Below are 26,964 nucleotides of genomic sequence, written 5' to 3'. Positions count from 1 at the left end.
TGGAAATTGTGCTCCGTATATCCAGGTCCTGACCAAAAGAAGCAGAAGGGAGGCTAGAAGAAATGTTTTCACTCAGCGAGTTGTTGGAATTTGGAATAATCTGCGTGAAAGGGCAGTGAAGTCTGATTCGATAACAGCTTTTAATAATAATAATAATAGAGAACTGGATAGGTATCGGGGGAAGACGGGTTTGTGGGGTTATGGGGAGAAAGCTGGTGATTGGGGTTCGCGAAAGTGACGCTCTGTCAAAGAGCCGCACAGACTCGAATGGCCGAATGGCCTCCTTCTGTGCCCTAACATTCTATGAATCTATGAGTTAATATAGATCAGTGGTCCCAATACCGACCCCTGAGGGACACCACTACAAACCTCCCTCCAGTCAGAAAACAATTGTTTACTCTCTGCTTTCTGTCTCCAAGCCAGTTCTGGATCCATGTTGCCACAGTCCCTTTAATACCGTGGGCTTATATTTTGTTTCTAAGTCTCCTATGTGGCACTTTGTCAAATGCCTTTTGAAAATCTAGATAAACTACATCTACTGCACTACCTTCATCCACCTCTCAGTCACTTCATCAAAACATTCTATTAGGTTTGTCAGACATGATCTGTCTTTAACAAATCCATGTTGACTGTCCTTTATTAAACCATATTTTTCTAAGTGAGAATTTATATTGTCCCGGATTACAGTCTCCAGAAGTTTCCCTGCTACTGATGTTAGGCTGTAGTTCTCAGTTTATCCTTCTGCCCCTTTTTGTACAGGGGAGTAACATTTGCAACCGTCCAGTCCTCTGGCACCACTCCAGTGTCCAAAGAGGATTGAAAGATTGTGGCCAGAGCATCCACTATTTCCACCCTTGCTTACCTCAGTAACCTAGATGCGCCCATCCAGACCAGGTGACTTATCTATGTTGAGCACCGACAGCCTTTTTAGTACTCCTCTGTTGATTTTTATGGTATCCAATTTCTGTTCAACGCCTGGATATTGTGCATTGGTGTATCGTCTTCTTTTGTGAAGACAGTTGCAAAGTACTTATTTAGTACATGAGCCCTGTCCTCTGCCTCAACAAGAAGATTTCCACTTGGGTCCCTAATTGGACCCACCTCACTTTTGACTAACCTTTTACTCTTGATGTGCTTATAAAATACCTTAGGTTCCCTTTTATGTTTCTTGTTAATCTTTTCTCATACAATCCCTTTTCATTTCTCCTCTGTACTTCCTATATTCTATTTGACTATTCTGTGTGTTTTGGACCTGACATTTGTCATAAGTCTCATTTTTCTGTTTCATTTTAATCGTAACTCCGGGCATTTCAGACCCGAGCTGGGGTTGGGGGGGTAAGGGAGGGGAGGAGAAGGGGGGTGCCCGATGACATGGTCGAAGAGGAGGGTCTTGAGGTGGGACTTGAAGGAGGCTAAGGAGGGGGTGAGGCGGAGTGACTGGGGATGGAGTTCCAGAGGTTGGGGCAGAGTGGCTAAAGGCTCTCCCACCAATGGTGGGGCGGGTGGGTCGGGGGACGTGGAGCAGCCAGAGCGGCTGAGGGGAGGGAGCGGGCGGGTTGGTAGGGGGTTAGGAGGTGGCAGAGGTAGGGTGGGGCGAGGCCTTGGAGGGCTTTGTATGTGAGGACCAGGATCTTGAACTGGATCCCCTGAAGGATAGGGAGCCAATGGAGTAGGGCGAGAGTGGGGGAGATGGGGTCACGGAGTTTGGTGCAGGAGAGGACACGGATCCAGAGTTCTGGACTATCTGCAGCTGTGGAGGGAGGAGTTGGGAAGGCCGACACACAGGGCTTTGCACAGTCGAGCCTGGAGGTGATGAAGGCTTCAACAAGAGTTTCACGGCCTGAGGGGTGAGGTAGTGGCGGAATCGGGCGATGTTACGAAGGTGAGGGAAGGCAGAGCGGGTCATGGCTTGAATGTGGGGGAGAAAAGATGGTTGAGGTTTGAACAAGACACCTTGGTTCCTGACTGGCGGTGAGTTGTAGTGTACACCATGGAGGGTGATGCTCCCAGAGCCTGAGGTGCGGAGGCACTGGCGCGAGCCAATCAGGAGGGCCTCAGTCTTGTTCACATTCAACAGCAGTGGGTCTGGAGTTGAGGGTGGGGGCAGAAAGGTAGAGTTGGTGCCATCCACATACATGTGGAAGTTGACCCCATGTCTGCGGATGGTGTCACCGAGGGGGAGAATGTAGAAATGAAATGCGAGGAGAATGATTATGGTGTGAAATGAAGCCTTTGTCGCTCTGTGTTTCAGGCTCTCTGGTGCGGCCTAAAGTCGTGCGTAGCGTCCATTACTGCCCCGCCACCAAGAAAAGCATTGAGCGGAGATACACTGACCTGACCTCACTCCAAGCTTTTCCCTCCACGGCAATCTACCCCATCAAGGTAAGCCCTGACCTCCTCTATCTACCCCAGCATAACCTCTCCTCGATCTACCCCACCCTGACCCCCTCCACCTACCCCTCCCTGAACCTTCCACCTACCCCACCCTGACCTCCTCCACTTACCCCACCCTGACCTCCTCCGCCTACCCCACCCTGAACCCTCCACCTACCCCACCCTGACCTCCTCCGCCATCCCACCCTGACCTCCTCCGCCATCCCACCCTGAACCCTCCACCTACCCCACCCTGACCTCCTCCGCCATCTCACCCTGAACCCTCCACCTACCCCACGCTGCACCCTCCACCTACCCCACCCTGACCTCCTCCACCTACCCCATCCTGACCTCCTCCGCCTACCCCACCCTGACCTCCTCCACCTACCCCACCCTGATCTCCTCCACCTATCCCACCCTGAACCCTCTGCCTACCCCATCCTGACCTCCTCCACCTATCCCACCCTAACCTCCTCCATGTATCCACCAGGGTAAGTTCTTAGCTCAGTGGTTAGAGCACTTGCTTTACAAGTGAGAGGACCCGGATGCGACACTGTGGGACACTGCTGTGCGCAATTGGCTGCTACGTTTCTCCCACAAAATATACAGTCAATATAGCTTACAGTATACAAAAACAACGACAAAATTACATGTTTAAAGCCCCTTTTACGTCAGGAGGATGTCCCAAGGTGCTGGACAGTCAGTGTTTCGCACCCGAGCTGGGGGTCAGGATCGGGGAGAGTGAGGGCAAGGGGGGATGGAGGATGATTGAAAGCACAGTCGAAGAGGAGGGTCTTGAGATGGGTCTGGAAGGAAGCAAAGGAGGGGGCAAAGCAAAGGGACTGCGGGATGGAGTTCCATAGGTGGGGGCAGAGTGACCAATGGTGGGACGAGCGAGTCGGGGAACGTGAAGCAGGCCGGAGCCCACTGAGCGAAGGGAGCGAGCAGGATGGTAGGGAATGAGGAGGTGGCAGAGGTAGGGGGGAGCAAGACCATGGAGGGCTTTGAAGATGAGGACCAGGATCTTGAACTGTATCCTCTGTGAGGGGAAGCCAGTGGTGGAGTCGGGTGAGGATGGGGGTGGATACGGTGAAGCCTGGTGACAGGGTACAGTGATCGGCAGCTACCAGTAGATTGTGTGAATATATTGTTGAAGTGCTTTGAGACGTCCCAAAGTCGCTATGTGAAATGCAGGTATTATTATTTGCTTGTGTGGGCAGGATGAGGAGAATAACCCATTGGAGACGGAGTTTGGCTTGTCCACGTACAAAGATCACCAGACCATCACCATGCAGGAGATGCCTGAGAAGGCTCCTGCCGGCCAGCTGCCCCGCTCGGTGGACATCATTCTGGATGATGACCTTGTGGACGCGGTGAAGCCTGGCGACAGGGTGCAGGTGATCGGCAGCTACCGGTGTTTGCCCGGCAAAAAGAATGGTTACACCTCGGGCACTTTCAGGTACCTTTCCTCTCAGCTCAGCTCATTGTGGTCACTGTCTGTGCGTAGCTTCCCTCCTGAGGTCGTCATTACACACACTCACACACACTGCCTGTAGCTCAGTGAGATCCTCATTACACACACACACACTGCCTGTAGCTCAGTGAGATCCTCATTACACACACACACACTGCCTGTAGCTCAGTGAGATCCTCATTACACACACACACACACACTGCCTGTAGCTCAGTGAGATCTTCATTACACACACACACACTGCCTGTAGCTCAGTGAGATCTTCATTACACACACACACACTGCCTGTAGCTCAGTGAGATCCTCATTACACACACACTGCCTGTAGCTCAGTGAGATCCTCATTACACACACACACTGCCTGTAGCTCAGTGAGATCCTCATTACACACACACACACTGCCTGTAGCTCAGTGAGATCTTCATTACACACACACACACTGCCTGTAGCTCAGTGAGATCTTCATTACACACACACTGCCTGTAGCTCAGTGAGATCCTCATTACACACACACACTGCCTGTAGCTCAGTGAGATCCTCATTACACACACACACACTTCCTGTAGCTCAGTGAGATCTGCATTATACACACAAACACACTACCTGAAGCTCAGTGGTGAGTTCTCATTACACACTGCCATCCTGTAGCTCAATGGTTACAGCATTCACCTCGCAAGCCACAACATTCTCAGACGGGTCAGTATGAAACCTTAGATAAGTTTCCTTACTCCACACGCCTCTATTTACCTAGCAGTAAGTAGCAATTCATTTGTTAGTCGATTGGCGGGTTAATAATTTTTTTAAAAAGTAATAATTTGGTTACTCAATCCACGACTGTGGGACACTAATGTTTGCAATTGGCTGCCATATTTTGCCCACAAAATATATAGTCACTACACTTTACTGTGAAGCGCTTTGAGGTGTCTCGAAGATGTGATAACAAATGTAAGGATTCTTATTGTATTATTATAAAGAGCTTTGGTCCTGTCCAGAGGAACTGGTTCAATAATGAGGTGTCAGCCAGGTACAATACTCACTCTCTCACCTCACAGTTAGAGGCTGTGGCGTCTGGGCTTCAAGTTTCTGTTCTCAAACTAGTATAGTGTTGGGGGGTGGGGGAAGTGTTTATTGTTGGAGGGGCGTCCTTTGGGTGAGACCTTGAATTGAAGTCTGGTCTGTGTCCTGTTCGGGTGGATGTTCAAGTCCCCTTTCACTATTCACTTAGGCAGTTTGTCCCTGTCCTGCCCCATTCTCCAGGTAACACACTTCACACTGTGTGTAGGACACATCTGCTTGTCTCCCTAAGCAGCTGTTTGTGGCCTTGCCTTTCCCCAGGACCATGGTGTTGGGGTGTGATGTGATGTGAGGCTGTCAGTAAGTTAGCCTGTGTTTCCCCAGGACCATCGTGTTGGGGTGTAATGTGAAGCTGCTCAGTAAGGAAGTGGCCCCCATGTTCTCCGCAGACGATGTGGCCCAAATCAAGAAATTCAGCAAATCACGGTCTAAGGTGAGTGTGGGCTGGAGCCTCCCCTCTGCTGAGCCGCACGCCACTGCTCCTCAACAACAATCAATTCATCTCAATACAATGTCCTCGTGTAGGACAACGTCTCGGGCTTCACTGCCAGGAGGTGGGACACCAGCTGGGGAAGGGGGGTGGGAGACGTTCATAGAGGTGGGGTTTGATGTTGGGTAAAGTGTGGAACACGGTGGGGGAGGGGGAGTATAAAGGGGGAACACGATGAGGGAGGGGGAGTTAAAGGGGGAACACGGTGGGGGAGAGGTGTAAAGGCGGAACACGATGGGAGAGGGAGTGGTGAAGGGGTAACAAGGAGGGATGTGTATTAAAGCTCTCAGACACCCCCTTGCCTGCCGGGCGCTGTATAAACAAGTTGCTACTGTAACGTGGGTTCCTCCCTGGTGCAGGACATCTTTGAGCAGTTGGCCCGGTCCTTGGCCCCCAGTATCCATGGCCACCAGTATATCAAGCAAGCCATCCTGTGCCTGCTGCTCGGGGGCACAGAGAAGCTGTTAGACAATGGCAGTCGCATTCGTGGGGACATCAACATCCTCTTAATGGGTGAGTTTCCCCCGTATCTCCCCTCCCCTCACACACAGCTTCCCCCGTATCTCCCCTCCCCTCACACACAGCTTCCCCCGTATCTCCCCTCCCCTCACACACAGCTTCCCCCGTATCTCCCCTCCCCTCACACACAGCTTCCCCCTTATCTCCCCTCCCCTCACACACAGCTTCCCCCTTATCTCCCCTCCCCTGGAGTCTATTGATATTACATTGTATCCTGTGGAGCACTTTGAGACGTCGTGGAAGACCTGATATGGCACTATATCAAATGCAAGGATTATTATTATCAGAGACGGAAACTTTGATGCCTGTTAGAAACCTGAGTGACTGTTGTATTAAGGGTGGGTGCGTGTGTGGGGGAGTGCACTCCCTTGTGTGTGAATGTGGGAGTGTGGCTGTGTAGGTCAGTGCTGCAGTGTGAAGGCGTGTGTGTGTGAGTGTGTGTATCTGCATGTGTGTAAGCCAGTGCTGCAGTGTGAAGGCGTGTTGAGTGTGTTTACAGTGTAAACATGAATTGGAAGATCGCAAATGTCACACTACTATTTTAAAAAGGTGGAAAGGAAAAGATGGGGAACTATAAGCCAATTAGTCTCACATCAGTGATAGGAAAAATGTTAGAATCATTGATTAAGGATGTGGTAGTGCGGTATTTAGGGCACAATATAATTAGGCCAAGTCAACATGGCTTTACAAAAGGGAGGTCATGTTTGACAAATCTCAGAGTTTTTTGAGGATATTTCCAGTAAACTCGATAAGGGTGAATCATTGTTGTGGTCTATTTGGACTTCCAGAAGGCATTCGATAAGGTGCCGCATAAAAGGTTAGTCCAAAAGATAAGGGCCCATGGAATTGGGGGGAACATATTAACGTGGATTGGGGAATGGTTAACGGGTGGGAAACAAAGAGTAGGGATAAACGGGTCCTTTTCAGATTGGCGGGATGTGACTACTGGAGTGCCACAAGGATCAGTCCTTGGGCCTCAGCTATTTACCATCTATATCAACGATCTTGATGAGGACATCAAAGTTAATATATCTAAATTTGCGGATGACACAAAACTAAGAGGAAGTGCCAACACAGAGGACGACATTAAAAAAATGCAGCGCGACATAGATAGGTTAGGTGATTGGGCAGGTAGGTGGGACATGAAGTATAATGTAGGGAAGTGAGAAGTCATCCACCTCCGGAGCAAAAACAGTAGAGCGGGTTATTGTTTAGAAGGGGAGAGATTGGAATGTGTCAGCGTCCAGAGGGACTTGGGTGTCCTTGTACACAATCACAGAAAGTTAGTCTGCAGGTGCGGCAGCGATTAGGAAGGCGAACGGTATGTTAGCGTTCATTATGAAAGGATTAGAGTATAAGAGTAGGGAAGTCTTGCTGCCACTGTATAGGGCCCTGGTGAGACCACACCTGGAATACTGTGTCCAGTTTTGGTCTCCCCATTTAAGGAAGGATGTACTTGCCTTGGAGGGGGTGCAGCGTAGATTTACTGGGTTAGTGCCAGGGATGGAGGGGATGAGTTACGAGGAGAGGCTGACCAATTTGGGGCTATATTCTCTAGAATATAGAAGAATTAGAGGGATGTTATAGAAACCTATAAGATCATCAAAGGGCATGATAGAGCAGATAGTGGGAGATTGTTTCCCCGGTTGGAGAAACTAAAACCAGGGGTCACAACCTTAAAATCAGAGGCAGCCCTTTCACACTGAGTAGAGGAAGAACTTCTTCACTCAAAGGGCAGTGAATGTATGGAACTCACTACCCCAAAGGGCTGTTGACGCTCAGTCCTCGAACATATTCAAGACTGAGATTGATAGGTTTCTTATTGCAAAAGGGACTAAGGGATATGGGGATAAGGCGGGGGGGGGGGGAGGGCTGGGGGGTAGGGTGAGGCTGGCTGGGGTGGGGGGGGATATGGGGATAAGGCAGGGGGTGGGGAGGCTGGGGGAGAGGGGGGAGGCTGGGGTAGGGGGGGATATGGGGATAAGGCGGGAGGGGGAGGCTGGCTGGGGTGGGGGGGATATGGGGATAAGGCAGGGGGAGGGAGGCTGGGGGGAGGGGGAGGCTGGCTGGGGTGGGGGGGATATGGGGATAAGGCGGGGGGGGAAGCTGGGGGAGAGGGTGAGGCTGGCTGGGGTGGGGGGGATATGGGGATAAGGCAGGGAGGGGAGGAGGCTGGGTTTGGGGGGATATGGGGATAAGGTAGGGTCAGGTTATTAGCTGGAGTTAGATAAGAAGATCAGCCATTGAATGGTGGGACAAAGGCTCCAAGGGCCGAATGGCCTCCTCCTTCTCCTACATGTTATGTTATGTAAGTCACTATTGTAGTGTAAAGGGTTGCGTGTGTAAGTGACTATTTGGAGTGACTAAAGGACATAGACAGACTGGTAACACGGGCAGACACGGGGCAGATGAAGTTTAATGGGGAGAAATGCAAAGTGATCCATTTTGGGAGGAGGAATGAGGAGAGGAATATAAGCTGATGGGACAATCTTAAAGGGGTGAAGGGACAGAGAGACCTGGGGGTCATATAGTAAATCTCTGAAGGGGGCCGGACAGGGAGATACAGCTGTTAAAAAAGCATCCGGACACGAGGCTTTATAATTAGGGCCATAGAATACACAAGTCAGGAAGTCACGATGAAGCTTTATATAAAACACTGGTGAGGCCTCAGCAAGAGTATAACAACAACAACTTGCACTTATATAGCGCCCTCCATGCAGGCTAAAGATGCAGAGCGCTTAACAATGGCGGAGATGACTCCGAGCTGGGGGAGGGAGAAGTTTCCATGAACACATTCGAAGAGGAAAGTTTGCAGATGGGACTTGAGAGAGGGGGAACCAAGGGAGAGTGTTCCAGAACTCAACAAATTCCGATAGTGGGGTGGAGGTTGCGACGAATGAGCAGGAGCCGGTGCCAGACGAGCAGAGGAGATTGACAAGGATGGTGCCAGGAATGAGGGACCTCAGTTATCAGGAGAGGCGAGAAAAGCGAGGATTATTCTTCTTGGAGCAGAGAAGGTTAAGAGAAGACTTGATAGAAGTTTTCAAAATTATGAGGGGATTCGATCGGGTGAACAAGGAGAAACTATCTCCACTGCCGGGTGGGTCGGTAACCCGAAGGCACTGATTTAAAACAGTTGTTAAAAGAAACAGAGGAGGGGAGGGGAAATGTTTTCACACAGAGAGTTGTTGGGATCTGGAATCATTGCCTGAAAGGCCGATGGAAGCCGATTCCATAACAACTTTTAAGAGAGAAGTGGATAATTATTTGAGGAGGACAAGTTTGCTATGGGGAGAGCGCGGGGGGAGTGGGGTTGATCAGGGCTATGGGGAGAGCGCGGGGGAGTGGGGTTGATCAGGGCTATGGGGAGAGAGCGGGGGAGTGGGGTTGATCAGGGCTATGGGGAGAGAGCGGGGGAGTGGGGTTGATCAAGCTATGGGGAGAGAGCGGGGGAGTGGGGTTGATCAGGGCTATGGGGGGAGTGGGCTTGATCAGGGCTATGGGGAGAGAGCGGGGGAGTGGGGTTGAACAGAGCTATGGGGGGAGTGGGGTTGACCAGGGCTATGGGGAGAGCGCGGGGGAGTGGGGTTGATCAGGGCTATGGGGAGATAGCGGGGGAGTGGGGTTGATCAGGCTATGGGGAGAGAGCGGGGGATTGGGGTTGATCAGGGCTGTGGGGAGAGAGAGGGGGAGTGGGGTTGATCAGGGCTGTGGGGAGAGAGAGGGGGAGTGGGGTTGATCAGGGCTGTGGGGAGAGAGAGGGGGAGTGGGGTTGATCAGGGCTGTGGGGAGAGAGAGGGGGAGTGGGGTTGATCAGGGCTGTGGGGAGAGAGAGGGGAGTGGGGTTGATCAGGGCTGTGGGGAGAGAGAGGGGGAGTGGGGTTGATCAGGGCTGTGGGGAGAGAGAGGGGGAGTGGGGTTGATCAGGGCTGTGGGGAGAGAGAGGGGGAGTGGGGTTGATCAGGGCTGTGGGGAGAGAGAGGGGGAGTGGGGTTGATCAGGGCTGTGGGGAGAGAGAGGGGGAGTGGGGTTGATCAGGGCTGTGGGGAGAGAGAGGGGGAGTGGGGTTGATCAGGGCTGTGGGGAGAGAGAGGGGGAGTGGGGTTGATCAGGGCTGTGGGGAGAGAGAGGGGGAGTGGGGTTGATCAGGGCTGTGGGGAGAGAGAGGGGTTGATTTGGAAGCTCTTTTCAAAGAGCTGACACAGACACGATGGACCAAATGGCCTTCTGTGCTGTATAATTCTATGGTTCTATGAAGTGACTATTGCTGTGTGTAAGTGACTAGTGTTAAATAATTGTCCCTCTCTCCCTCACCAGGTGACCCCTCTGTGGCTAAGTCCCAGTTGCTGCGTTATGTACTGTTTAGCGCACCTCGTGCCATCCCCACCACAGGCCGTGGCTCCACTGGGGTGGGATTAACTGCTGCAGTCACTACGGACCAGGAGACAGGTCAGTGATTGTCTCACACGCTGCACCCCCTTGTGTGTGTGTGTGTGTCCTCGTACACACTGCATCCCAACTCTGTCTGTGTATCCTCATGCACACTGCACCCCCTCCCTCTGTCTGTGCGTGTGTCCTCATGCCCACTGCACCCCCTCCCTCTGTCTGTGCGTGTGTCCTCATGCCCACTGCACCCCCTCCCTCTGTCTGTGCGTGTGTCCTCATGCCCACTGCACCCCCTCCCTCTGTCTGTGCGTGTGTCCTCATGCCCACTGCACCCCCTCCCTCTGTCTGTGCGTGTATGTGTCCTGAGACACACTGAACCTCACTCCCTCTGTCTTGTGTGTGCATGTGTGTCCTCAGATACACTGCACCCGTCTCTCTGTCTGTTGTCTCTCACTCCCTCTGTTCATCATAATTTCCTGACTTGTGTATTCTGTGCCCCTTTTTTTAAAGTGTAGTATCCTGTATGCTTTTTAACAGCTTTATCTGCCTGTTCTGCCATCTTCAAAGATTTACTATATGAGCCCCCAGGTCTATCTGTTCCTTCACCCCCTTTAAGATTGTACCATCAGCTTAAATTGCCTCTCCCCATTCTTCCTCCCCAAATGCATCACTTTGCATTTCTCCACATTAAACTTCATCTGCCCCGTGTCTGCCCGTGTTATGTCTATGTTTATGTCCAGTCTGGTAAAGTCTTGAGAAAAGATTAGCAGGAAACATAAAAGGGAACCGTAAGGTATTTTATAAGCATATCAAGAGTGAAAGGTTAGTCAAAGGTAGGGTGGGTCCAATTAGGGACCCAAGTGGAAATCTTCTTGTTGAGGCAGAGGGCATTGGCTGATGTACTAAATAAGTACTTTGCAACTGTCTTCACAAAAGAAGACGATACAGCCAATGGCACAATATCACAGGCGTCTGAACAGAAATTGGATACCATAAAAATCAACAGAGGAGTACTAAAAAGGCTGTCGGTGCTCAACATAGATAAGTCACCTGGTCTGGATGGGCGGCATTCTAGGTTATGAGGGAAGCAAGGGTGGAAATAGTGGAGGCTCTGGCCACAATCTTTCAATCCTCTTTGGACACTGGAGTGGTGCCAGAGGACTGGACGGTTGCAAATGTTACTCCCCTGCACAAAAAGGGGCAGAAGGATAAACTGAGAACTACAACAAGACAAGAACAAGATTCCATTTATTGAGCTCCTTTCACGTCGGGAGGACGTCCCAAGGCACTGTACAGTTGGGTCAGGACCCGAGCAGTGGGGGAATGGTCAGGGTGAGGGGAGGGAAGAGAGGGAGGGAGCGAGGAGTGGGTAGAGAGTCGAGAGGGGAGCTGAAGGTACGGTCAAAGAGAAAGGTCTTGAGACCGGCCTTGAAGGAGGAAAGGGAGGAAGCGGCGAAGGCACTGGGGGATGGAGTTCCAGAGCCTCGGGGCTGAGAGGCTGAAGGCCCGGCCACCGATGGTAGGGCGGTTGGAGCGGGGGATGTTGAGCAGACCGGAGCCAGAGGAATGGAGGGTACGGGCAGGTAGGTAGGGGGATAGTAGGTCGGAGAGGTAGGAGGGAGCGAGGCCGTGAATGGCCTTGTAGGTGAGGATGAGGATCTTGAATTGGATCCTCTGGGGGATGGGGAACCAGTGGAGGCGAGCGAGGGTGAGGGTGAGGGCGAGGGTGAGGGTGAGGGCGAGGGTGAGGGTGGGAGTGATGTGGTCGCGGTGTCTGGTGCGGGACAGTACACGAGCTGCAGAGTTCTGAATGACCTGCAGTGTGGAGGGAGGGCCGGGAAGGCCGGCGAGGAGAGAGTTCCCATAGTCCAGCCTTGAGGTGACAAAGGTGTGGACCAGAGTTTCAGCCGCGTGAGGGGTGAGGTAGTGCCGTAGTCTGGCGATGTTCCGGAGGTGATGGAAGGCGGTGCCAGTTGTGGTGCGGATATGAGGGAGAAAGGACAGCTCAGGGTCGAGCAGAACCCCGAGGTTCCTGATGGCTTTGAGAGGTGGAGAGTGCGGCCTTTGATGTTGATGCTGTCAGCGTCTGAGGTGCGGAGGCGCTGACGTGAGCCAATCAGGAGGGCCTCAGGTTTTCGCACGTTGAGCTGAAGAAGTTGTCTCTCGTCCAGGACTCGATGTCGGACAGACAGCTGTCAGGACATCGGGGGTCATGGAGTTGAGGGTAGAGGAGGAAAGGTGGAGTTGAGTGTCATCCGCATACATGTGGAAGTTAACCCCATGTCTGCGGATGATGCCACCACAGGGGGAGCATATAGAGGGTGAAGAAGAGGGGACCGAGGACAGAGCCCTGAGGGACACCGCACGAGACAGTGCGGGCGGTGGAGGAAAAGCCGTTTGCGGAAACAAAATGAAGACGGTGGGAGAGGTACGACCTAAACCACTCAAGGACAGGGCCTTGAAGGTTGAGGTGGGAGGACAAGCGGTGGAGTAGGATAGTGTGGTCGACCGTATCGAATGCGGCCGATAGGTCGAGGAGGACGAGGAGGCAGAGGGAGCCCTGGTCACAGATGGTCAGGATGGCATTGGTGACCTTGACCAGGGCAGTTTCTGTGCTATGGGCAGCACGGAAACCCGACTGAAGGGGTTTGAATAATGAATGGGTGGAGAGGAAAGAGCGCAGTTGGGAGGCCACAACTCGTTCCAGGACCTTGGACAGGAAGGGGAGGTTGGAGATGGGCCGGAGATTGATAGCTGTGAGGGTTTTTTCAAGGTGGGAGTGATGGTGGCAGTTTTTAAGGGAATGGGGACGGAGCCAGAGTTGAGGGACAGGTTGACGATGTCTGTGATATGTGGGGCAAAGAGGTGGAGCTGGGAGATAAGGAGTGGAGTGGGGTCAAGGGAGCAGGTGGTGGGTTTCAGGGACAGGATGAGTTTGGTGACAGAGGGTGGGGAAACGGGTACGAAAGTGTGTAGGGGAGGATGGGTAGGAGTCGGAGTGTGGGAGGGAGGGAGTGGGTGGTGGGTGGATGTTGGAGGGGGAGTGACCGCGGAGCGGATTCCCTTGATTTTGGATTCAAGGAAATCCAGCATCTCCTCACAGTGAAGGTTGGAGGAGATGACCTGCGCAGGGTGGCGGGGGGGACGGAGTAGTCGGGATGTGGTAGAAATCAGAAGCCTGTGGTTGTTCTTCGCCTCCAGGATTATCCTGGAAGAATGAGGAGAGGCAGTATTAGCTGATGGTACAATCTTAAAGGGGGCAAATGAACAGAGAGACCTGGGGGTCCACATCAGCAAATCTCTGAAGGTGGCCGGACAGGTAGATAATGCTGTAAAAAAGCATCCGGGATACTCGGCTTTATACATAGAGGCATAGAATACACAAGTCAGGACGTTATGTTGAATATTTATAAAATGCTGATTAGGCCTCAGTTGGAGACTGCGTTCAGTTCTGGGCACCGCACTTTAGGAAAGATGTTAGGGCATTGGAGAGGGCGCACAGGAGGTTTATCAGGATGGTACCAAGAATGAAGGACCTTAGTCATGAGGAGAGGTTAGCAAAACTAGGATTATTCTTCCGAGAGCAGAGAAGATTAAGAGGGGATTTAATAGACGTTTTCAAGATCGTGAGAGGATTTGATAGGTTGAACCGGGAAAATCTGTTTCCACTGGCGGGTGGGTCAGTAACCCGAGGACACTGATTTAAAGATAGTTGTTAAAAGAAACAGAGGGGAGGTTAGGAGAAATGTTTTCACCAGTGAGTTGTTGGGATGTGGAATGCATTACCTGAAAGGGTAGTGGAAGCTCAATAAAAACTTTAAGAGAGACGTAGATGGGTATTTTGGAGGACAGGATTGCAGGGCTATGGAGAGAAAGCGGGCCAGTGGGACTGAGCTGGAAGCTCTTTGAGGAACCGGCACAGACACAATGGGCCAAATGGCCTCTTTCTGTGCTGAATGATTCTATGATTTTCAATCTGTTACTATCCTCCTCACTGTTTACTACGTTTCCAGCTTAGTATCATCTGCAAACTTGGAAATTGTACTCCCTATACCCAAGTCCAGGTCATTTTTATAGCAGCAGTAGCTGCATTACCGACCCCTGGGGTACACCACTGCTCAATTCCCTCCAGTCACAAAACCACCACTCTGTGCTTTCTGTCTCCCAGACAGTTCTGTATCCGCTGCCACTGTCCCTTTAATCCCGGGGGCTTCTGTTTTGCTAACAAGTCTCTGATGTGTCACTTTATCAAATGCCTTTTGAAAATCCATATAAACGACATCAACTGCACTCCCTTCATCCACCCTCTCCGTTACTTCATCAAAAAATCATCAGGTTTGTTAGACACGATTTGCCTTTAACAAACCCGTGTTGACTGTCCTTTATTAAACCATATTTTTCCAAGTGAAAATTTATTTCGTCCCGGACTATAGTCTCTAGAAGTTTCCCCACTACTGACGTTAGGCACTGGCCTGTATTCCCGGGTTTATCGTTTGCCCCTTTTTGTATATTTGCAACCCTCCAGTCCTCTGGCACCACCCTGATGTCCAAGGAGGATTGAAAGATTGTGACCAGAGCCTCCGCTATTTCCACCCTTACTTTCCTCAGTAACCTAGGATGCATCCGTCCGGACCGGGTGACTTACCTACCCTGAGCGACAACCTGTATGGTACCTCCTCTCGGTTTAGTCTTATCTTATCCAAATTCTCTCCCCTCTCCTCCAATACTGTGGCATTGGCTGCATCCTCTTCTTTTGTGAAGACAGATGCAAAGTGCTCATTCAGTACGTCAGCCATGCCCTCTGCCTCTACAAGAGGATTTCCTCTTTGGTCCCGAATTGGTCCCACCCCTACCTTTAACTAACATTTTATTCTTTATATGCTTATGAAATACTTTAGGGTTCCCCGATAATCTTTTCTCATACAATCTCTTTGCCCGTCTTATTTCCTTTTTCAGTTCTCCTCTGTACTTTCTATATTCTATTTGATTATCTTCTGTATTTTGGACCTGACATTTATCATAAGTCTCCCTTTTCTGGTTTATTTTAATCCCAATTTCTTTATCCATCCAGTGTGGTTTGGATGCCTTACCTTTCCCCTTTGTGAGAATGTATTTGTTTTGTCCTCGAACTATCTCCTCCTTGAAGGCTTCCCATTGCTCGTTAATAATAATAATAATCCTTGCATTTGATATAGTGCTTTTCACGTCTTCTAGACGTCTCAAAGCGCTTCACAGAATATGCTGTAAAGTGAAGTGACCGTACATTTGTGGGCGATAATTGCGGGCAGCTGTTTTACCTGCCAACCTTTCTTTCCAATCCACCTTGGCTAGGTCCCTTTTTAACTCACTGAAATTAGCGTCTTCCAGTGAGTATCTTCACCTTTGATTGTTCCTTGCCCCTGTCCATAAATACTCTAAACCTAATGATGTTGTGATCACTGTTCACTCCTACTAAAACCTGCTCCACTTGCCCCACTTCATTCCCCAGAACTAGATCCAGCACTGCTTCCTTCCTTCAAAAAAACCCCACAAGAACGAAGGGTTGTGGACCCGAATCGTTGACTCACTTTCCTTTCTTCATAGATGCTGCCTGACCTACTGAGTTTTCCCTGCTCTCTCTGTCTTTATTTCTGCTTCCTTCCTTGTTTGGCTGGAAAAAAAATCCGATCTAGAGAGTTCTCCTGCACACATTTCAGGAATCCTACCCCCTCCTTACCCTTTACCCTGTTATTTTGCCAGTCTATGTGAGGATAGTTGAAGTCCCCCATTATCACTACTCATTTTGCAGATTTGCTCATCTATCTCCTTCCCACTACTCGGTGGTCTGTAGTAAACAGAGTAACAGCTCCTTTTCTGCTCCTTACCTCCAACCAAATGGATTCTGGTTTTGGACCCTCTTACACATCGTCCCTTTCCTGGGCCATAACCGTGTCAATATTGCTACCACCCTCCTTTTTTTGTTTCCTGTTATAATAATGTGGTAAAAAGACTGTATGAAATAAAATCAATGACTATATATAATGTGTATATAATGTAATCAATGACTATGCTGTTCCCAGGTGAGCGCAGACTGGAGGCTGGGGCTATGGTGTTGGGGGACAGAGGAGTTGTCTGTATTGACGAGTTTGATAAGATGTCTGACCTCGACCGTACAGCCATCCACGAGGTGATGGAGCAGGGCCGTGTGACCATCGCCAAGGCCGGCATCCATGCCAGGCTCAACGCCAGATGTAGTGTGCTCGCTGCTGCTAACCCTGTGTACGGCAAGGTGTGTGTGGGGCGTGGGGGTGGTGCGGAGCGGTATGTGTGTGGGAGGAGGCGGGAGGTTGGTTGTGTGAGGAGGCTGATGTGCGGGGGGGAAATGTGTGTTTGTGTGGGTTGGTGTGGGGCGGGGGCTGGTGCATGTGTTTGACGTGCTACATCAATGCCAGTTGTGTGTGAGCGTTGCCCACACTGACACTAACGCACCAACTGCCTGTTACAGTGTGACCCACTACACACCGACTGCCTGTTACAGTATGACCCACTACACACCGACTGCCTGTTATAGTGTAACCCACTACACACCGACTGCCTGTTACACTGACCCACTACACACCGACTGACTGCCTGTTACACTGTGACCCACTACATACCGACTGCCTGTTACACTGACCCACTACACACCGACTGCCTGTTACAGTGTGACCCACTACACACCGACTGCCTGTTACACTGTGACCCACTACACACCGACTGCCTGTTACACTGTGACCCACTACACACCGACTGCCTGTTACACTGACCCACTGACACACCGACTGACTGCCTGTTACACTGTGACCCACTAAACACCGACTGCCTGTTACACTGACCCACTACACACCGACTGCCTGTTACAGTGTAACCCACTACACACCGACTGCCTGTTACACTGTGACCCACTACACACCGACTGCCTGTTACAGTGTGACCCACTGACACACCGACTGCCTGTTACAGTATGACCCACTGACACACCTACTGCCTGTTACAGTATGACCAGTATAAGACACCGATGGAGAACATTGGGCTGCAGGACTCGCTGTTGTCCCGCTTTGATCTGCTGTTCATCATGTTGGACACCATGGAGCCTGAGCAGGACCGCGCTGTGTCTGAGCACGTGCTGCGTATGCACCGCTACCGTGGCCCTGGGGAGCAGGACGGTGATGGTAAGCACACCCTCAACCCTCCTCACTCTGCCCCCCTCACCCTGACACCCCCTCACTCCCACTCACTGCCCCCCTCACCCTGACACTCCCTCACCCCCACTCACTGCCCCCCTCATCCTGAACCCCCTCACCCTGACACCCCCTCACTCCCAACTCACTGCCCCCCTGATGGAGGGCAGGGAGGTGGGGGGAGGGCTGGGAGGTGGGGGGAGGGCTCGGAGGTGGGGAGAGGGCTGGGAGGTGGGGGGTATGGCAGGGAGGTTGGGGGCTGGACCGTGAGGTGGGGGCTGAGCTTGTGCTGCTGTGTCCCAGCCTTGCCCTTGGGGAGTACGGTCGATGTCCTGACCACCGAGGACCCAGACAGTGTCCAGGACGAGGAGCAGCAACTGCAGATCTACGAGAAGCACAACAGCCTTCTGCACGGGGCCAAGAGACGCAAGTAAATGCTGAGCGTGTGAGCTCCCCCCCCCCAGCCCTGCCCCCCCCCCAGCCCTGCCCCCTGGTGTGGCTCTGGGGGTGGTGTGGCTGTGGGTGGGGATGGTGGGGGTGGGTGGGGGTGGTGGGGTGTGGGGTGGTGGTGGTGGTGTGGCTGTGGGGGTGGTGTGGCTGTGGGGGTGGGGGTTGTGTGGGGGTGGTGTGGCTTGGGGTGGGGTGGTGGGCTGTGGGGGTGGGGATGGTGGGGGTGGTGTGGTGTGGGTGGGGTTGGCGGTGGTGTGCCTGTGGGGGTGGGGATGGTGGGGGTGTGGGGTGGGGTTGGCGGTGGTGTGGCTGTGGGGTGGGGATGGTGGGGTGGTGTGGCTGTGGGTGGGGTTGTGTGGGGTGGTGTGGCTGTGGGGTGGGGGTGGTGTGGCTGTGGGGGTGGTGGGGGTGGGGTGGCCTTGTGGGGTAATGCCCCTGTGTGGTTGGTTGCAGGGAGAAGCTGGTCAGCATGGAGTTCATGCGCAAGTACATCCATGTGGCCCGACTGCTGAAGCCGGTGCTGACCGCCACAGCAGCAGCTCACATTGCAGAGGAGTATACCAGGCTGCGGAGCCAAGACCTGGCCGCTGCCCAGGGCGCTCGGGTGTGTGTCTGTCTGTGTGTCTGTGTGTCTGTCTGTGTGTCTGTCTGTGTGTGTGTGTGTGTGCGCCTATTTCTCTGTGTGTGTGGTGCCTCTCTCTGTGTGTCTCTTTCTCTGCTGTGTGTGTGTGTGTCTCCCTCTGTCTGTGTGTGACACCTGCCACCTGCTCCCTGGACCCCATCCCCACCCCTCTCCTTAAATCCCAGCTCCTCCTCCTTGACCCACTACTCGCTGACATCATCAACCTCTCCCTGTCATCTGGCACTATTCCTACCCTCTCAAAACAGCCACTATCACCCCACCTTGAAGAAACCTTCCCTTGGCCCATCACAGCTATCCAGCTACCGGCTCATCCCCTACCTCCCTTTCCTGTCTAAGGTCCTTGAGAGAGCCGTTGCCTCCCAGCTTCACTCTTTCCTCTCACTCCCTCCATGAACCCCTCCAATCGAGTTTCTGTGCTGCCCACAGCACGAAAACTGCTATGGACAAGGTCACAAACGACATTCTGACCATGTGTGACCAGGGCTCCCTCTGCCTCCTCGTCCTCCTCGACCTCTCCGTCGCGTTTGACACCGTGGACCACTCAATCCTCCTCCACCGCCTCTCCTCCCACCTCAACCTTCAAGGCCCTGTCCTTGAGTGGTTTAGGTCGTACCTCTCCCACCATCTTCACTATGTCTCGTGTGGTGTCCCTCAGGGCTCTGTCCTCGGTCCCCTCCTCTTCACCCTCTATATGCTCCCCCTGTGGTGACATCATCTGCAGACATGGGGTTAACTCCCACATGTGTGCGGATGACACCCAACTCTACCATTCCTCCTCTACCCTCAACTCCACGACCCCCGATGTCCTGACAGCTGTCTGTCCGACATCGAGTCCTGGACGAGAGACAACTTTCTTCAGCTCAACGTGCGCAAAACTGAGGCCCTCCTGATTGGCTCACGTCAGCGCCTCCGCACCTCAGGCGCTGACAGCATCAGCATCCAAGGCCGCACTCTCCACCTCTCAAAGCCATCAGGAACCTCGGGTTCTCGACCCTGAGCTGTCCTTTCTCCCTCATATCCGCACCACAACTGGCACCGCCTTCCATCACCTCCGGAACATCGCCAGACTACGGCACTACCTCACCCCTCACGCGGCTGACACTCTGGTCCACGCCTTTATCACCTCAAGGCTGGACTATGGGACCTCTCTCCTCGCCGGCCTTCCCGGCCCTCCCTCCACACTGCAGGTCATCAGAACTCTGCAGCTCGTGTACTGTCCCCCACCAGACACCACGACCACATCACTCCCACCCTCGCCCTCACCCTCGCCCTCACTCCCACCCTCACCCTCGCCCTCACTCACCTCCACTGGCTCCCCATCCCCCAGAGGATCCAATTCAAGATCCTCATCCTCACCTACAAGGCCATTCACGGCCTCGCTCCCTCCTACCTCTCCGACCTACTATCCCCCTACTACCTGCCCGTACCCTCCGTTCCTCGGCTCCGGTCTGCTCCACATCCCCCGCCCCAACCCCCTACCATCGGTGGCCTTCAGCCTCTCAGCCCCGAGGCTCTGGAACTCTATCCCCAGTGCCTTCGCCGCTTCCTCCCTTTCCTCCTTCAAGGCCGGTCTCAAGACCTTTCTCTTTGACTGTACCTTCAGCTCCCCTCTCGACTCTCTACCCCCTCCTCGCTCCCTCCCTTCCCTCCCCTCACCCTGACCATTTCCCCCTCCTCGCTCCCTCCGTCGCCTCCCCTCACCCTTACCATTTCCCCCCTCCTCGCTCCCTCCCTTCCCTCCCCTCACCCTAAGCATTTCACCCTCCTCGCTCCCTCCCTCCCTCGCCTCCCCTCACCTTGACCATTTCGCCCCCTTGCTCGGATCCCGACCTAACTGTCCAGCGCCTTTGGACGTCCTCCCGATGTGAAAGGCGCTCTATAAATGCAATCATGTTGTTGTTGTTGTTGGACGAGGGACAACTTTCTCCAGCTGAACGTCAGCAAGACCGAGGCCCTCCTGATTGGTTCGCGCCAGCGCCTCCGCACCTCGGGCACTGGCAGCATTAGCCTCCACACCTGCACACTCAACCTCTGAGCCAGTCAGGAACCTGGGGGTCCTGTTTGACCGTGAACCGTCCTTTCTCCCCCACATCCGCACAATGACTGGCACTGCCTACCACCACCTCCGCAACGCTGCCAGACTCCACCACTGCCTCACCCCTCAGGCCCCCAAACCCTCATTCACGCACTCGTCACCTCAAGGCTCGATTATGGGAACTCCTTCCTCATCGGCCTTCCCACCTCTTCCCTTCACATCCTGCAGATCGTCCGAAACTCTGCAGCTCATGTACTCTCACGCACCAGACTCCCCGACCCCATCACTCCCACCCTCGCCCGACCCCATCACTCCCACCCTCGCCCAACCTTATCACTCCCACCCTCGCCCGACACCATCACCCTCACTCTCGCCCAACCTTATCACTCCCACCCTCGCCCGACCCCATCACTCCCACCCTCGCCCAACCCCATCACCCTCACCCTCGCCCAACCTTATCACTCCCACCCTCGCCCGACCCCATCACTCCCAGCCTCGCCCGACACCATCACCCCCACCCTCACCCGAGCCCATCACACCCACCTCGCCGACCCATCACCCCACCCGCCCGACCCCATCACACCCACCCTCGCCCGACCCCATCACTCCACCCTCTCCCGACCCATCACACCCACCCACGCCCGACCCCATCACCCCACCCTCGCCCGACCCCATCACTCCCACCTCGCCCGACCCCATCACCCCCACCCTCGCCCGACCCCATCACCCCACCTCGCCCGACCCCATCACCCCCACCCTCGCCCGACCCATCACCCCCACCTCGCCCGACCCCATCACCCTCGCCCAACCCTATCACCCCACCCTCGCCCGACCCATCACTCCCACCCTCGCCCGACCCCATCACCCCCACCCTCGCCCGACCCCATCACCCCCACGCACGCCCGACCCCATCACACCCACCACTGGCTCCCCATCCCCCAGAGGATCGAGTTCAAGATCCTGGTCCTCACTTTCCTGGCCATCCATGGACTTGCCCCTTCCGACCTCTCTGACCTGCTGACTCCCTACCAACCTGCCCACTCCCTCCATTCCGCCTGCTCCATGTCTCCCGCCCGCGTGTTGTGTGGTGGCTCGCGTTTTGTATGGCATAACCTGTTGTGAGGTTGGTTAGCGTGTTGCGTGGCTCAATAATGTGTTATGTGACTGGTTAGTGTGTTGTGTGACTCGCTAGCATGTTGTGTGACATTACCGTGTTTTGTTACTTGTTAGCATTGTGTGAAACTAGCGTGTTGTTCTCTGGGTGCAGACAGCTCCGGTCACAGCCCGCACACTGGAGACACTGATCCGCCTGTCCACGGCACACGCCAAGGCCCGGATGAGCAAAGCCATTGAGCTGCCGGACACGGAGGCCGCAGTGAGGCTCGTCCACTTCGCCTACTTCAAGAAGGTACGTGTTTGTGTCTGTGTGTCCGTGTGCGTGGCTGTGCGTGTGTGTGTTTGTGTGTGTGACACTGACCTTTGTGAAGGGGAAGTTTTGTGCAGTGACTGCCTTGTGCCGGCTGTGCGTGTAGTGACTGACTGCCTTGTGCTGGCTGTGCGTGTAGTGACTGACTGCCTTGTGCCGGCTGTGCGTGTAGTGACTGACTGCCTTGTGCCGGCTGTGCGTGTAGTGACTGACTGCCTTGTGCTGGCTGTGCGTGTAGTGACTGACTGCCTTGTGCCGGCTGTGCGTGTAGTGACTGACTGCCTTGTGCTGGCTGTGCGTGTAGTGACTGACTGCCTTGTGCTGGCTGTGCGTGTAGTGACTGACTGCCTTGTGCCGGCTGTGCGTGTAGTGACTGACTGCCTTGTGCTGGCTGTGCGTGTAGTGACTGGCTGGCTGTGCGTGTAGTGACTGACTGCCTTGTGCTGGCTGCTCTATGCAGGTGTTGGAGAGAGAGAAGAAGCGACGGGAGGAGAGGGAGGAGGAGAGGGAGGAGGAGGAGAGGGAGGACGAGGAAGATGGCCACAAGAGGTGAGTGAGGCCTCGGGTCGCGCTGACAGCTTTACTGACCTCCAATTTCATCCTCTCCCCAAAGCCTCGTCGCTCTGTCCCCATCCACCTCCCGCAACCCCACTCCACCCGCGCCCCCCACCACCGTCACTGCCCACACTAGTGACAGTCACTGACCCCCCACTGCCCACCTTAGTGACAGTCACTGACCCCCCACTGCCCACCCTAGTGACAGTCACTGACCCCCCACTGCCAAGTTAATGACAGTCACTGACCCCCCACTGCCCAACTAGTGACAGTCACTGAGACCCCACTGCCCACGTTAGTGACAGTCACTGACCCCCCACTGCCCACCCTAGTGACAGTCACTGACCCCCCATTGCCCACCCTAGTGACAGTCACTGACTCCCCACTGCCCACCCTAGTGACAGTCACTGAGCCCCCACTGCCCACCCTAGTGACAGTCACTGACCCCCCACGGCCCACCCTAGTGACAGTCACTGACCCCCCATTGCCCACCCTAGTGACAGTCACTGACCCCCCAACTGCCCACGCTAGTGACAGTCACTGACTCCCCCCCACTGCCACGTTAATGACAGTCACTGACCCCCCACTGCCACTTTAATGACAGTCACTGACCCCTCCCCCCCCCCCCACTGCCCACGCTAGTGACAGTCACTGACCCCCCCACCCCACTGCCCACATTAATGACACCCCCACACGCCTCTGTTTACCAGCAGTAAGTGGAAACCCAGTTGGTAGTTGATTGGTGAATCCTGTAGCTCAGTGGTTAGAGCACTCGCTTTGCGAGCGAGAGACCCGAGTTCAATCCCCGGGGGGTCAGGGCCAAACCTTGGGCAAGTTTCCTTACTCCACACAGAGCCTAATAATAATCCTCCAAAACCAAAAACAATAATAAATTGGTCATTTTCAATCCACGACTGTTTGTGCCAATTGGCTGCCGCGTTCGCCCACAAATATACAGTCAATTCACTTTACAGTATATTCTGTGAAGCGCTTTGAGACGTTGAGAAGACGTGAAAAGCGCTATATCAAATACAAGGATTATTATCACTTTCCGGGCGTAAAAATTTCTTCAAAAAAATAAATAATAATAATAATTTGATCACTCAACCTAAGACTGTTTGTATGACACTGCTGTGTGCAAAATATACTGTCACTACACTTTACAGAATATTCTGTGAAGAGCTTTGAGACATCCTGAAGACGTGATAAGGTGCTATATTAAATGCAAGGATTATTATTATATCTCTATCTGTCTATCTGCTGTCTGTCTTTACAAACCCTATCTTTGCCAGAACAGCGCCACATAAAAATCTTATTATTATGATAGCAATGATTATTACCAACTTATTATAATAATCTTTGCATTTGATATAGCGCTTTTTCAAGTTATTATAACATGGCAGTCACTGGTCAGTGAGTGACAGTGTTTGGCCTCTCGTGGCCACACATGTAGAGGAGACGTGTGTGTGTGGAGGAGACGTGTGTGTGGGGGGGGTGACGGCTCATTGGTTGCCAAGGAGGACGAGCCGGTCTGTGGCTAATCACTGCTTTACTGCGTTCCTCACAGGAGGAAATCTCACTCCACAGACACTGAGGGCAAGAGGCCACGGCGGGAGTCACAGGAGGGCATGGAATCTGATCCCTATGACTTCAGTGACACTGAGAGGGACATGCCTGACGGTAAATGTAGTGACTAGCGAATGGGGCTGGGGCTGGCACTGGGGGTGGGGGCTGGCACTGGGGGAGCTGGCTGAGGCTGGCACTGGGGGCTGGGCTGACACTGGGGCTGGTTGGCGTGGGGCTGGGCTTGGCGCTGGGGGCTGGCCTGGCACTGGGCTGGTGGCTGGCGCTGGGGCTGCGCTGGGGGCTGGCGCTGGGCTGGGGCTGGCGCTGGGGGCTGGGCTGGCACTGGGGCTGGCGCTGGCTGGCGCTGGGGGCTGGCGCTGGGCTGGGGCTGGCGCTGGGCTGGGGCTGGCGTGGGGCTGGGCTGGCACTGGGGCTGGCGCTGGTGGCTGGGCTGGGGCTGGCCCTGGGGGCTGGGCTGGCACTCGGGTCTGGGCTGGCACAGGGGTCTGGGCTGGCACTGGAGGCTGGCACTGGAGGCTGGGGGCTGGCACTGTGGCTGGGCTGGCACTGGGAGCTGGGCTGGCACAGTATGGGGTGGTTTGGATGCCCCTGGGCTGGCACAGTATGGGGTGGTTTGGATGCCCCTGGGCTGGGCCCTGTTGTGCTCAGAGGATGACGTTTCTCTCTCTCTCTCTCTCTCTGTGCCGAGGCCCAGCTCCTGCTCACAAGTCCCCGCACACACAGGAGGGTGAGGACAGTCGGGGCACCGTGACGGCTGAGCTAAGTGAGCAGAGGTGAGTGTGCGCTGGGCCGGGCGGGCGGACAGGATTGGCTGGCACAGGGGGAGGAGCTGGTTACCAGGGGTGGGGTGTTGGGCGGGGGTTACGGGGGGGGGTACCGGGGGGGGGTGTTGGGGGTTACCGGGGGGGGGGGGTGTTGGACGGGGGGTTACCGGAGGGAGGGTGTTGGGCTGGGGGTTACCGGGGGTGGTGTTGGGCGGGGGGTTACCGGGGGGGGTGTTGGGCGGGGGGTTACCGGGGTGGGGATTACCGGGGTGGGGATTACCGGGGGGGCTGCTGGCTGATGGCGCTGTATATCACACAGGTTGGGGCAGTTCCGGGCCGCGCTGCTCCAGGCTTTCCAGGCTGCACACACACAGGCCATTGGGATGGAGGCATTAATGACGGCCATCAATGCCGACAGCCAGAGCCCGGCAGCCTTCTCCCAGGCCGAGGTGAGGAGCGCCCTGGCCAAGATGCAGGAGGACAACCAGATCATGGTGTCTGATCTCATCATCTTCCTCATCTGAGCCACTAAGACACCAGGGCAACGTGTGGGTGAGGGAACGTGGGGGGTAATAGTGGGGTGGGGGGGGTGGGGGGCTGTGTCTGGGTAAAGCAGAGCATCACATCCACACGGAAACAGGTACGGTCTGACGGAGCTTTCCCCCACTCGCTGAGCCGTGTGTGTAATAAACCCGGCGGCTGGTGTCATCCTCTCTATCTTTGCTGATCGCGTGTATGAAGCACTTTGTGGATCTTTTGTGTATAAAAACTAGTTCCTCCCCTCACTGTGATAACAATGTGGTCACTCAACCCAACCGAGGAGTGTGTGGACACTTGTGCACAGTTCGCTGCCACGTTTCGCCCACAAAATACACACTCACTATTTTTTCCAGTATATTGTTTGGGACGTCTTGAAGACGCGATAAGAAACTTTTATCAAATCAAAAAATATCAAATCTTAGAAAAAGGTTTTTCTATTTTCACTGTTTTGATGTGAGACATCAGACATTAGAACTCCTCTCGAGGTGTCCCCGACTGCGGATGTACAGCACATCCCGTGTGTACCGCACAAACTCTCTCACGACTTTCCTCTTCTACTGCATACGCTTTGCAAAGCGCAAACTGGTGTTTTACTAATAAAAGATTGAAATTATAAACTGTTGTGTATGTGCTGCCCTGTTAGTACCCCCCCCCACCAGCCCCCCCCACCAGCTCCCCCCCCCCCAGCTCCCCCCCACACCAGCCACCCCACACGCGCCCCCCCCCCCAGCCCCCCCCACACCAGCCCCCCTACCCACCCCCCACCATGAGACCCCCACCAGCCCCCCACCGCCAGCCCGTTAGCCCCCCTCCCACCAGCACCCCCACCACCAGCCCCCCCACCACAACAACAGCAACAACAAGATTCCATTTATAGAGCGTCTTTCACATTGGGAGGACGTCCCAAGGCGCTGTACAGTTGGGTCAGGACCCGAGCATTGGGGGCAAATGGTCAGGGTGAGGGGAGGGAAGAGAAGAGAGGGAGCGAGGAGGGGGGAGATGGTCAGGGTGAGGGGAGGGAAGGGAAGGAGCGAGGAGGGGGGAAATGGTCAGGGGGAGGGAAGGGAGGGAGCGAGGAGGGGGTAGAGAGTCGAGAGCGGAGCTGAAGGTTGAAGGTCAAAGAGAAAGGTCTTGAAGGAGGAAAGGGAGGAAGCGGCGAAGGCACTGGGGATGGAGTTCCAGAGCCTCGGGGCTGAGAGGCTGAAGGCCACCGATGGTGGGCGGTTGGGGCGGGGGACGTGGAGCAGACCGGAGCCAGAGGAACGGAGGGTACGGGCAGGTGAGTGGGGGATAGTAGGTCGGAGAGGTAGGAGGGAGCGAGGCCGGGAATGGCCTTGTAGGTGAGGATGAGGATCTTGAATTCGATCCTCTGGGGGATGGGGAGCCAGTGGAGGCGAGTGAGGGCGAGGGTGAGGGTGGGAGTGAGGGCGAGGGCGAGGGTGAGGGCGA

General features: G+C 54.3%; 1 protein-coding gene across 2 annotated transcripts; it reads left to right on the top strand.

Moving 5' to 3' along the window:
* The first annotated feature begins 2,246 nt into the window (after window positions 1–2,246).
* Window positions 2,247–26,132, top strand: LOC103173063 (DNA replication licensing factor MCM3-like). Of its 2 annotated transcripts, XM_042333566.1 has the most exons (14): window positions 2,247–2,382; window positions 3,594–3,832; window positions 5,246–5,354; window positions 5,771–5,924; window positions 10,248–10,379; window positions 16,376–16,584; window positions 17,332–17,506; window positions 17,819–17,945; window positions 18,419–18,569; window positions 21,911–22,051; window positions 22,530–22,618; window positions 24,192–24,304; window positions 24,900–24,984; window positions 25,295–26,132. In XM_042333566.1, the coding sequence occupies exons 2-14, from the start codon at window positions 3,663–3,665 to the stop codon at window positions 25,497–25,499; spliced, it is 1,860 nt and encodes a 619-aa protein (XP_042189500.1). In that variant the 5' UTR covers window positions 2,247–2,382; window positions 3,594–3,662; the 3' UTR covers window positions 25,500–26,132. The 2 variants fall into 2 exon arrangements, with proteins under 2 accessions (XP_042189500.1, XP_042189499.1); XM_042333565.1 differs by lacking the exon at window positions 2,247–2,382 and having other exon boundaries at window positions 3,600–3,832; window positions 24,906–24,984.
* The last annotated feature ends 832 nt before the right edge of the window (window positions 26,133–26,964 follow it).

Source organism: Callorhinchus milii, unplaced genomic scaffold (assembly GCF_018977255.1).
Source record: "Callorhinchus milii isolate IMCB2004 unplaced genomic scaffold, IMCB_Cmil_1.0 Scaffold3, whole genome shotgun sequence".
NCBI lineage: Eukaryota > Metazoa > Chordata > Chondrichthyes > Chimaeriformes > Callorhinchidae > Callorhinchus > Callorhinchus milii.
This window is presented reverse-complemented; position numbering and strand designations above follow the sequence as displayed.

Excerpts from the sequence above, each read along its gene's own strand:
- LOC103173063 (XM_042333566.1), top strand. The coding sequence starts at position 3,663 with ATGCAGGAGATGCCTGAGAAGGCTCCTGCCGGCCAGCTGCCCCGCTCG. Across the intron at positions 3,833-5,245 it reads TACACCTCGGGCACTTTCAG|GACCATCGTGTTGGGGTGTA; the intron begins GTACCTTTCCTC and ends GTGTTTCCCCAG. Across the intron at positions 5,925-10,247 it reads CATCAACATCCTCTTAATGG|GTGACCCCTCTGTGGCTAAG; the intron begins GTGAGTTTCCCC and ends CTCCCTCACCAG.